The sequence below is a fragment of the Melanostigma gelatinosum genome, assembly GCF_949748355.1.
Source record: "Melanostigma gelatinosum genome assembly, chromosome: 8".
NCBI classification, from domain to species: domain Eukaryota; kingdom Metazoa; phylum Chordata; class Actinopteri; order Perciformes; family Zoarcidae; genus Melanostigma; species Melanostigma gelatinosum.
This window is the reverse complement of record NC_136641.1, coordinates 6,597,534-6,610,319: the sequence shown is the minus strand read 5'-3', so window position 1 is coordinate 6,610,319 and position 12,786 is coordinate 6,597,534. Positions and strand designations below refer to the sequence as shown.

General features: G+C 42.4%; 1 protein-coding gene across 3 annotated transcripts in view; it reads right to left on the bottom strand.

The window, feature by feature from the left end:
- hdac7a (histone deacetylase 7a) overlaps positions 1–12,786 on the bottom strand; it is a 60,720-nt gene that overhangs the window by 35,492 nt on the left and 12,442 nt on the right. For 2 of the 3 annotated variants that reach the window (XM_079273889.1, XM_079273890.1), the window contains exon 2: positions 6,739–6,807. In XM_079273889.1, the coding sequence (XP_079130015.1) occupies positions 6,739–6,807 (69 nt within the window). Of the gene's footprint in view, positions 1–6,738; positions 6,808–8,055; positions 8,196–12,786 lie in introns of those variants that run through there. The other variant, XM_079273891.1, reaches the window with a different exon arrangement.

The following is a 12,786-nucleotide window of genomic DNA, read 5'->3' as shown; positions in this document are numbered from 1 at the left end:
AAAACAAATGCTAATCACGAACAACTCTCTAATGTTGGTCGTGTCATTTCTTCTCACTAAAATGTTGCAATGCGAAAGAGGCAAATGATTTGAAAGGAGCTGAATGATGTTGCTGGTTATCAGCGGTGAAAACAGTGACGACTGATACACTGATAGCCTGTGGTAGTAGTGGTAGTAGTGGAGAGATTGGTAGCTACAAAAAAACTGCAATCTGCAGCAAAGGCTTCTCTGCTGATAAGAACGAGAGCAGATGATCAGCAGCTTTTTCCTGCTGAAGCCTCAGTCAGCTTCACTCTGCACAGTTAGACACAAAGTCCTTTTTTAAACTTCGTCGTGAACACAACTTTGGTTGTGTTTTCTGCTGAATGGAGACGACGGGTTCACAAATTCACCTGCAGTTCTCTTACATGTTTCTGAATATTTTGAAACGAATATCAAAGAAAAAACTGGTCCTATCAGTGAAGACCATAGACCGTATATGAGAAGTGGACGTAGTCACTGTCAACCAATGGTTTGTGGACTCCTGTTTTGATGCCTCAAGCTCGGCATTTTGGTCGTCACCATCTTGGTTTTCGGTCGTAACCATCGTGTTTTTTTTGCCGTAACCATGTTACACCCAGAGGGTGGAGCTAAGTACACCCGGACGCTGAATAAGGAACTTTCAAGTGACCAAAAAGGTTACAATCAACTGTCATGAACTGAAAACACACTGTGAAAGGGTTAAAGTTCTAAGAGAAAAACATGGACAACAGCAGACATTCACAAAGTAGCCCCGCCCTAAAGCATACTCTGCTTCATGGTCTACATGGACCATCATTTGCTAAGTGAACATCATGCTGTATTGAATAAAAGACTCATCTGCACAGATATACTGTATTAATCTTAGCAAGTAGTTTGAATTTCTGAAAATGGTCAAAAATCTAAACCAACGGGCAATGAAATTCAACAACATTTTATATTTGCTGGACCACATATGACCCGTTGGAGAGATGGAGAGTTCTTATAGTGAACATCGAGCGCCGGCTGCAACTCACAAAACAACTCATGTTGCTGTTGCAAAAGATGAATGAAGTGTATGTGCTGACAGGACCTTTTTTGATACATCTTTCCATCCCCCTTTGTCTATTTCTGTACATACACTGTATGTCTCTACTCTACTCCACCCTTTTAGCTTTCTTGAAATTTCTTCAACTCGTTTTTTTCTTCATCTATGTTCCTTCCTTGGTAAAAGTTAACGTGTTCCAGGAAAGCAGCTTCATGAATATGCACAGTCACACTCGGCTGTCTGCACGGACAACAAAGGAAGAAGACATTAACATTCCTGCACATGCTTTGCACTCTGGTCAGGGATGAACACACACACACACACACACACACACACACACACACACGCACACACACAAATAAAAAAGAAGCCATACATAAACCCAGTCATGGACAAGCCTCGATACTGAAACACACAGACGAGTGTCCCTTTTAGAAACACTTGAAGGTGTGCATGGCTTTGGAGCAGAAATAATATTTTATGCATTTAGAAATGGTGCACGTGAAACAAAATAATCACGATTTGTAACAGAGTTCAGGCACTTTCCACAAATAGATGTTTTTCCGCCACAGATTTGTAAATCGCTAACCGCTAGGTTACAGCTGAAACAATTATAATTACCTCGGCCAACGAGGTCACGTTATCGGCTCAGTGTGTGTGTGTGTGTCTGTTTGTCAGCGGAGCAACAGAAAAACCACTGGCCCGATTCTCATGAAACTTGGTGGAAGGATGTAACATGGGCCAAGGAGGAACCCATTAAGTTTTGGACCGGATTCGAATCACGGATCGGATAGAGGCATTATTTTTCACTTGATGAAATGACCTTAAGCAGAGGTTTGCCCTCTCCGAGTGCTCTCCATTTGATGTTTAATTTAGGTAATTTCCTGAACAAGTGAATATTTGCTGGTATATGATAGTAGTCTGAATATCTTAGAGTTTTGGACTGCTGAACGGACAAAACAAGCAGCTCAACTGTGGCTGCTTGGGCTTTGGAATATTGCGTTGAAAGAACTTATGAACATAAAACATGAAGAACCGATGAATCAGTGATTACAGTAACTTGCACTTCACTTGACACAAAGGATTCCAGTGAGACATCGGATGTAGTAGCAGAAATGACGCCGACCCCGACTCCACAACTACCTTACCTCTCTCTGCACATGGTGAGAAATGACCTGATTTACAGTTATCTGAATTTTCTTCCATTTGCCAGGAAAGTGTAGCAGACATTAATGAAGACAGATGTTAAATATAAGATGCCCTCAGTGTATTATAGCACATTTTTGCTGTCAATACAGGATTTAATAAGTAAAAATCATAAGACCGGCTCACTGACGCCTCTGATAAATCTGACAGTGAGCAGTGAGCCTGCATGTTTATAAATCACTGCATATCATTGTGCATCTACTTGTGATATTGAACATATTCCAGCCAGCACATTTGTAATTAGTACTCGCCAACTCTCACCTTTGCTCTCTGCAGTTGTGTGTTTCCTGTGTGCGAATCCCAGACAGGCGCTTCTGAGAAACCCATCTACGCACACACATACACAACCCCCTGATGTGCACACACACACACACACACACACACACACACACACACGGTGAAATGTACAGGCAGGAGTCCATCCAGATGAGAGGAGATCCTGTAACATCAGCCCTAACAACAGGCTATCTGATCCGAGGTCAGCGTCGGTCAACTCGGTGATCTGGAGAGAATGTGAGCCGTTCATTGGTGCGGTGCTTTAGGACAGACAACAGCAAAAACGCTGCGATGATTGTGGTTGGGAAAACTCGTGTTCGGGGCCAGACTGATACACGGGCCTGGCATTGGCCTATTATCAGATGGTCACATCACCTGCGAGACGATCAGCGTGTGTAAAACAGAACATCAAAGTCTAATCTAAATTTAACCCCATAAAATTAAGCCCCTTACCACCAGACGCACCATTTCAAGCTCACACACATTTAAAGGAAGAACAATATCCAAAGGTCTGAGTGAATACAGGGAAATATTCTGTATCAACGGTTTCGGATGCTAAATAAACATCGATTTGCTTTTTGGATAAAAGCAAATGGTGAAACACAAATCGATGGAGACTCAGAATGCGTTTTTTGTTCCAAGTCTTACAAATTGAATTAGAATAAAAAACAATTCCATGACAGTAACTCCAGTAAATTCCAACGGGATTAATTGTGTCGACATGTGTGTGTATGACAGAGGCAGAGAGAGAGAGAGAGACGGACGTCCCGAGGGGGGACGCAGACTTGCGGCTGGAGGCCAATAACGGACCAATTACCCAGCTGACCACAGCAAGGGGCCGGAGCTCAGAGGTTAATGCCACATAAATTGATTTGACACACTACTCAAACGTTAAGGACAGTGTTACCGCGGGCCACACCGCACACACACTTTACACACACACCTCCTGTCCCGTTCACACCCAACATGTCCAGGCTGACACGGAGAAGCAGAACAACACACACGATTGAGCGACATGAAAAGTACTCATCTGTGCGCACGCACACACACACAAACACAAACAAACACACATACAGTGCCATGCCCCGCCCCTCACCTTTGGAGAGCATTATATAACATTACCTCTGACATATCAAGTGATTTCATGCACCTCGAGGCAGGACAATCGAGACATTTGTTCGGCGGGACAAAAATAGCCGCCTCCTTCACTGCCGTCTAGTGTTACGACATTTAATGCCACAACTTAGTGTGCAGCCTGAGTCTCACTGCATTCAGGCTTTAAGGGGCCCCAGAGTTCAGAATGACGATAATATATCTGCAGATCAGTGCAAATAAGTCGATACGCTTTTGGGGGCCAGCTGCATGGGATTTAATGACTTCATACTGTTTTGGAACAAAAACGCCACACACACTGGAAATTGGAGAGACGAGCGTTGAATGAACAGTGTGCAGTAGTCGCTACCGCTCCAGTGTGTTATTTAGTGATATATTACCTCTGTACTCCATGAAGACGAACGTAACCCGCTGATTAAATGGTGAAGTGAGGTCAGGTTACTCAGACGTACAATGAAGTGAGGAAGATTAGTGGCAGGACAAAGAAAAGACATTAAACCAGAGTTAAGGCGTAACAGGAGCTCATTCACTGCCTTTAATTACTGTATAATTATTTATATATATTTTCCGTATCTTATTGTACTGTGTGGAAATCCCTTCAGTTGGCATGGCAGTGTTGCCTCAAACGTTTTTCATGAAAGAATGTACTTGTATGTTAACCTAACATTTTTATAGAAGTATTGTTGCATTTTATTAGTTGATCAACTTCATTTATGTCATCAATTCATTGTTTTTTGAGTTGTTGTTGCCGTAGTTTGAAGCAAACATGGAGAAAAAAAAAAAAGTCAGTGGTTCCAGCTTTTTAAGTGAGAATATTTGCTGTTTTTCTTCAGGTTCTATGATATTCGACTGAATATGTATTTTGCTTTTGGATTGTTGGTCGGACAAAACAAACTATTTCTATATGTGACCTCGGGCATTGGGAAGTTGTGATGGTCATTTTTTTTTTTATTACTATTTTATGATGAAATGATGAATCCATTTATATAATAAACAAATTATTTAACAATGAAACCAATCATAAGTAGTAGCATTATTCACAGTATTTATCCTCCTGTCCATCATTCCATCTCCATCTACTATAACCAACTCTTTCTCCATCAGCTCTCTCCGTTCAGCGCAAACCAGTAACAAGAAAAAAGAAAAGTGCCCGGATCAGCTGACCCAATTGTTAGGGAACCAGGATCAGGAAGAGGATATGTGATCTCCACCGCAGCCATTACAATCAAGCCTGTTGTTATCTGTCCCCAATGTTTCTCCACACTGTGTTTAGTCAGCCAGAGAGGACAGAATGAAAGACACACAAATATCCAGACAGGAAAAAGAAAAACTGAACAGACAGGAAGAGAGTGTGCCGTACACACCGCATGAAAATAACTTGTATTGTTACACAAAGTACCAAGGAGAACATACGTGGGAAGTAACCCTGGTGGCCTGCAGGTCCATTATAGTTTAAAGGGCTGTTTGAGCTCGAGAAGCTTTTAAACATTTTACACACATGTGGCACAGACTGCTGCCACCTTAGACTGCTAACTTCAGAGACGCCGGGCCTCAGGGCACCATACCCTCGACGTGGAAAATGTTTTAATGTGATATTATATGTGTGTGTGTGTGAGAGAGAGTAAAGAGAGAGATGAGGGAGGAAGACAAAGGAGAGAGAGAGCCAGTGTCAGTTGGCCGCGTGGACAACACACATGTAACCAGACCCTAAAGCCACGGCCATGACCTCACCGGGTTTTTTCCACACGTGCGCACAGGGAACATAGCCGGTCCTCGGCTCGCACACGGTCAGCGGAGCCTGGCACGGCGAGTAGCCGGCTCCTATTCAGAGAGTCATGCACTGTAATCCTACACAGTGCGATCACACACGGCCATGCCTCCCAGCGGAGAGCGCTAATCTAAACTATAAAGGCAGGACACAAAGAAACAGCCGGGGCGACTTGTTTCTGAGGGGCGGAGCAGTGGATCAAATGCATTTTTTAGATCTCAGGTTGAAGGAGGAACCTTTGAGTGTTTCCCATGTGAGTCAGCACGGACGGAGCTGAGTCGCTGGGCTGGTTCGAAAGTTTCGAGAGAAAAGTGCCATGAAGACATATGACTGATGGAAATGGATGGTTATTATAAAGAAAGGCATCCCCAAGTTTGATTTTTTTGAAAGCAGAGTGAGATACGTGTATAAGAGTTGCGTCAGGCTCACATCCTGCATCCTACTTGTCATCAATTGTGACATTTTCATTGTCTAACTGTGACCACATTCAAAGGAAAATGCAGCACTTAGGTGACACATTTAAAACAGTTGCACCTGAAGAAGTGTGGGGGAGAAGAAGAAATTGGCAAGTGGGCAATAAAAGTTTGTATAATTTCAGATGTTTCTCATGTCTGTTTCAATTGCGTACAGGAAAAAAAACTTCAAAGATGAAATGCCAGAATTTAAAGATAAACCAGATCACGAAGAGGTAAATGACACAATCACAAAGGTGAAGTTGACAAAAAAGTGAAGCAGTTCCTACGACTGTATATTAGTGTGGTTGGCTGACGTTTACATTTCCTGCCAAACTAATTAGAATTCATGATTAAGTTACTTTTGAATGACTGCAACTGGATGTTTTTCACAGCCAAAGCCAGCGAAACGTTGAATATCTCGTTTTGACTTTAACTCTCGCACTAACGTGTGATAATAAACCACACTTCTGCGTGACCTGCAGCAAACCGGATCTTTCTAAACCCACACATGAATAACACAGCGGGCCGAGCAACGTCTCAGCAACTAGGCCAACACCTGTTCTGTACTTTACTGCACTTCTCTGAGAATCGCACGGCTTAGATCATTCTGCACTGGAAAAACCGCTGTCACCCAGAATGTGTGTGTGTGTGTGTGTGTGTGTGTGTGTGTGTGTGTGTGTGCGTGTGTGTGTGCGTGTGTACGCTGTAAAATAAATGTAAAGAGGACAAGATGGTCGACTAGCAGCATTTTTCCACATGAATGTTTCAGCGCTGATGGCTGTGGCCGATACCTTTAACACGATGACGTTAAATACAGCTACGATCAAGTTACAGTTGCTTTTTGTTACGTTGTCATGAGAGGTTTTAAGTCCTACCTGCCACCGTTTGAAATCTGTTGTCCTGTCTGTCTGTCTTTATGATGTCCCCAGAGGTGCTGATTCCATCTGTGGAGACAAATGGAAAAATAAACGAGTGAAATGCAGCTCCTGTTGCAAACAAAAACAAAAAAGAAGCAAAAATGTCAATTGCACACCACCAAGCACCATCCCAGAGAAGTTGCCGCAATTCCCGCTGGCAGATAAAAGTCACAGAGGACATAACGCTCCTGAAAGGTTTCGTGTTGGCACACTTGGCACACTTAGCCACCTGATGGGTGCGGCTGCGTGGTCCAATCTGAGCTGCTCTTGTGATGTTAGTGAGCCCCGACCCTCAGGTCGACAATATTTGACAATATTAGAGTTCACATGTGGCAGTGCTGTTCGAGCAGAAAGAAAACACACACAAACATGAGACAAATAAAGTAGACATTTAGGCCAGTCGTGCATATGTTTTTGTTTTGTAATTTCTGTGTGTGTGTTGGGGGGGATGTTAAACTGATGTTGTGGGGACATGAATCTGTTTACAAAGTCACGTTGTGGGGACTCGCCTTCCTGTCGGGGACAAAATGCAAGTCCACAAAATGTAAATATTTACATTTTAGGGTGCATACTTTGTTGAAGGTAGGGGAAAGGGTTAGGATCATAGATGATTATTATTATTAGATTATTGCTAGGGTGCGTCCGGGGAAATTAATGTATGTCAATAACTGTGTGTGCGTGTGTGTGCGCGTGTGCGCGTGTGTGTGTTAGACCTGTTGCTGCTGATGCTGGTTTACATGTGTTCAGCAGCAAAACGCTAATTGGGGTCAAACAAGACAGCCCTAAAATCTATTTCAGTAATGTTTGTTATTAAATGACACCATTGTGGCTTTCAAACTTCACACAGTTTCAACAAAACATTTTTTGTTTTGTTTGTTTGTTTACGAAGACAACCAGAAATGACGATATTTCTACCGGGATTTACACTTTGTTGGTGCTTTTTTAATCCCTGTGCTTGTTGCTACAGTGACTTCGTGGTAGTTACAGACACGCGCGTACAGCTATAAGAACGCTATAATAACACTCGTTTACAGCCGCAGAGCTCTTCGCGTTTCCCCCTAAAGTTCTCATTGTCTGACGCACTTGTGCGTGTCACTTTTGTGCGCTCGTGAGCAATTAAAACAGTGCAAACACCTGCGCAGGCACCGGGACTAATCTTTGCTTTTGTTCTTTTCTCAGCAATGCAAACAACAGGCACATTTGAACAAGTAAACGGCATAAAACCAGCTCCCAGCTGCTCCCGCATCGGACCCAGTCACCAGCAGCGCGTCCTACCTTGTAAAGATTAAAACCCAGTAACACCTCTTGAGAAAAAGACTTGAAAATAATCCAGATAGAAAATGTAGAAAGAAGTCCTTGTGCAATCAGCAGAGCTCGAACCTGGCGGGAGGTGATGGTGAGATCCGCTGGCGTTGTCAGCAGAGAGTACAGGAGGAGGAGGAGGAGGAGGAGGAGGAGGAGGAGGAGGAGGAGGAGGAGGAGGAAGAAGAAATGAGACTCAGCGCTGGGAAGTTGCAGTAAAAAAAAACAGAAAAGTCCGGCCCCTCAAGTCCTGCCCCCTCCGCTCTCCTGCTGACAGAAATAGCAAGAGAGGCGGGTCCCACCAAAAATAGCCTCGACTTCACACGGACCTTTAGGACGATTGTTTCGCTGCGCTGACTGACTCCCATTGGGTGCCCGCTGCAGCCAATCCGCGCTCGGCTGCTTATACACTTGTACAATAACTTTGTGGGGACTCCATTAAAAACAATGTCCGTATACACACTGTGGCTCCATCTGCTGTCAAAAAACAACCCAAAACAGAGTGATGTGGTTCTGGCGGGGGCCCCTGACACCCTCCAGGGGGGCCCTTTATGGAGGTCCCCGGAAAAACGAGTGATAGCGTTCAACTTTTTTTTGCGCTCCGCTTTGCCCAACGTTTGCGCCGATGTTCTATATTTAAACATTTTCAGGAAAAATGTTTTTAAACATATGTTATAAAACATATTTAAACATTTTCAGGAAAAATGTTTAAATATAGAATACTCAGTGTTTCACTTGGTATTTTGTCTGGGTGAAGTTACAGCAGCACGTGATACTCCCAAGACGAAGCATGTGTAAGTGAGTCTGCTGCTTACGAACAAAGGAACCTCCATCAGTGGTGATTTGGAACGGTCTGACACTTTATACTTCAGTAACGTACTTATTGTAACATTCTCTCGTAGTGTTTGTTTGTTTATCATATTCTATTGTACATTGTCCTTCTTTTTCTATTAAATGATGTCTTATATTATTGCACTGTGGTTATTGCCATGCACCAATCACCAAGTCAAAGTCATTGTATGTATGTGTTTCGATCATTTGTCCATGGCATTGGTTCCTGCAGACTGTAACATACAGAACATGACATAATGCATTCAGCTATGTTGGATAGTCCGGTCCTTCTACATTACAGTCACCAGTTGAGCTCATGTCTTACAAATGTCTAATGAAACCACGATAGCATTAAACTAATAATTATTTCTTTAAACTGGTATATTTATTTATAGACACAGTTTCTGTACAACATGTGTCTATAAAGCCAAACAACATTCTGGGAAAAGAAAAATCTTCTCTTGAATCTAACTTGGTTTCCTTTTTTACTGTTTCCTGTCAGTGAACATGTTTTGGAGCCTTTGGGCTGTTGAAGTGTTGCTATTTTTTTTTATTAAAAAGAGAAAAACGAATTCACAGAAATATATAAAGCTCCTAAACAACATTGCCTGGCAACCACACTAAACCACCTGTTTAATATAGGACTCCTGTCTGAACATTGTGTTCACGTCGTCGTCAACAACAGAAGAAGAAAGCCTTTTGAAAGGGCCCTCATGAGGAAATGTTTGGAATACTTTCTGTGGGCCTATAACAATGTCACATATTGTTCAGCTTGACTGTACCAACAGCTTTACTCGCCGCTCTACATTTCATTCAGTCAAAGGCATAAACCACGCTGCGGTGGAGTCTCTCAGATCACAATTAGCTCTTTATGTTGTAGGATTAGAGACATCAGTATCGAATCCAAGCTCGTTAGTTATGAAACAAAACACACACTCACACACACACCTGTGCGCGGTATTGTGATAGTGACTGTTCTAAATATGGACTTTCTTTTGCGCTATTCGGGCTGGAGATCAGTTTTGAATATTGCAAAGGAGCGTTGGTACAAGACAATATGGAAAAGCAGATCTAATCACGGTGGCTGACGGCTCAGAGTAGATATTCCTTCCATATGGAGAAAAGAGCCAGATGTCTGTAACCATGGTGTGCATGATCCCTGGAGCACAATCACAATAAGTAGGTGTGCTGTTCTTGTGATTGCCATGGACTTGGCATTCTGCAGTCATTTATTGACACTTCTAAAAGAAATGTGTTAAGTAATACTGTATTAATGTATTAATATAAGGACCTTCATTTACAGCATGACTACGTACAGCAATATGTCTGTTGTTGATATCATAGTACGAAGATGTGTTTCATTTTACACACCACTGCTGTAGCTGTAGAAACAGTATCGTAAAAGAGTCATTAAAAGGTATCATATCCCCACTATGATAATAAAGACCCTATTGTCTTTCATATTGCAGTTTATCATTACCACTGTTGCTATGAATACAATGAACCTCGCGTAAATGTTTTGACATGAATTTGCCGCCAGTTAATTACTGTGGAAATAACAATCGATCTCTTCGAGATGAGACAATAGTTTGACATATTGTACTAAGTGTATGCACATTAAAAAACATGATCTGTTAGATTCAGGGGGGCAGAAGAGGCCGTACAGAGTGGCTGAGAGACTGTACGTCAGGAGGAAGCTCTGACATAAATTGGTTGAGAAGATTTGCGAGCAAAACCAGGGCTGTAGCAGGAGGTACAGCGTCCTTCACCACCTTTGTAATGCTGACATAATCCTTAACAATGTTTAGCCATCACAGACACTGTTGGTCCTGTATAAAGGCAGAAAAAAACGTCTGTTTTTGATTATCGGTTATTTTGATATGTTATTTTTTAGGCTGCATAAGTGTGGAATTCACACATGCTGTAAAAACTTTTTTCCCCAGGGGAATAAAAGGCAGTTCATTGTGTTAACTTTCTGACATTGCAGGTACATATCTTGACTTGCAATCAGACCGGGAGGGGTCCATGTAGAAGGAAAGACAGCATCCTGTCTGTGTGAAACATGGTGTTCAAACACACACACACACACACACACACACACACACACACACACACGCCTACAGTGCATTCGTTACTGTGGTAGGGTACATGACGCAGGACCAATTGTTCTTTGTCAGTTTTTCTGGTCCAGAGTAGAATCGAAAGTCTGTTCGCTGTCAGCAGCACTGAGTCACATTATACTGAGGTGTGTTCAGCATCATAGAAGCTGTTAACTTTAGAAATAAATTAGAAACGGTTAGTTGTATTTATAAGTATACAGCTGACCTCTGTTTAATCACGAGTTGTGTAATTTCATGAAATCAATATCCTACTACAAAAAACTAAACAAAAAACAATCCCAAAACTTTCACGGATGAAGGTTTTTATCTCAAAATGAACAAGTTCAAGAAGAAATACAAGAATAAAGACAAACAGCCACAGCATTGAGTCATACTTGATTTTCACTATCTTACAAACGATGGATGTACTTTTTTTCTCATTTTTTTCCACCTCCTCGTCCCCTGTTTTTCTAAAATGAACAGTCTTCACAGAACCGTTTAAAATCTTTTTTTGATGCAGAATGTATCATTTTGTTATGAGTTTCACTCGCACTTCTCAGTGTTTCCCCCCCACTTTCAACCGTCCTTTTCTTTCCACAGAGCACAAGCGTGTGCGTGCCTTTTGTCCTTTTTCTTTTCCGATCTCGGCGTCAGTCGGGTCAACGACTGATGCTTCAGACAAGTATTGAAACCAAGAAGTGCGCGTCTGTGTTCTGCTGGTGGTGCTCCATCGTACGCTCGCTCACCCTTGGGTGCCTCTGCGAACAGGGGGGGGGGGGGGGGGGGGGGGTAGTTCCCAGAAACCTCGGTGTGTGGGTGTAAGAGTTTTCTTCTGTGTGTCCATGACCGTTGACATAAAGTGTGTGTGAAAGTCTATGTGCATGTGTGTGTGTGTGTGTGTGTGTGTGTGTGTGTGTGTGTGTGGGTAAGTCCATTCAATTACACAATCTACCATGCAGTCTGAATCACATCCGGTTTCGAGCTCAAAATAACAAAACCACAGGGTGACAGAAAAGCAGCTCAGCAGGCAACTGCCCACAGGGAGAGAGGAATACACACACACACACACACACACACACGCACACAACAACATCTATGTCTAAAAACAGCTTTCTTGTACAGAGTTTGAAGCTAATTGCGTGTATTATCGTTTGATTAATGAGACTGCAGAAGCCTCCACATGACCTATGCAACTGTATGAAGTAACTGCAAAACATGATTATTCCAATATATATTGGTTAGTCCATATATGAGGGTATTGACATTTCATGAAAAATCTAATATCAACCGGTCCTTGCTGGAAATACCTGCTAATTGAACACCTTTTATGAAGAAGGATTGGTAAGTATGGTCAGCGGCAGCTTCAGTTAATACATTTTGAAATCAATTTGCGTTTTCAGACAGAAAAACCTTAATGTCAATCAAGACGAAATGACACAGTTGAAAACAGTCAGTCTGACGTATATGTAGCTCAGTACTATATGGGGCAGGATGTGGTCAAACTGTGTGCTACACGGTTGCCTCCCACCTGCAGCGATGTGCTCCTGCCAAAACACGACGTTTGACACGAGAAGAGACCTTTGACAAAATACAAAAGTCTACAAAACCATGCTGAAATCCTCACAGAATGACGTTCAGAATAATAGAGGAGGGCTATCGGAATGCACAAAGCAAAGTGACGTGTGTCCAGTGATTAGAGATGGGTGTCGAAAGTCATTTTTACTCATTCTTTCATCACAAAGCTTCTTTTTTAATGTTTTGTTCAGGCAAAGTT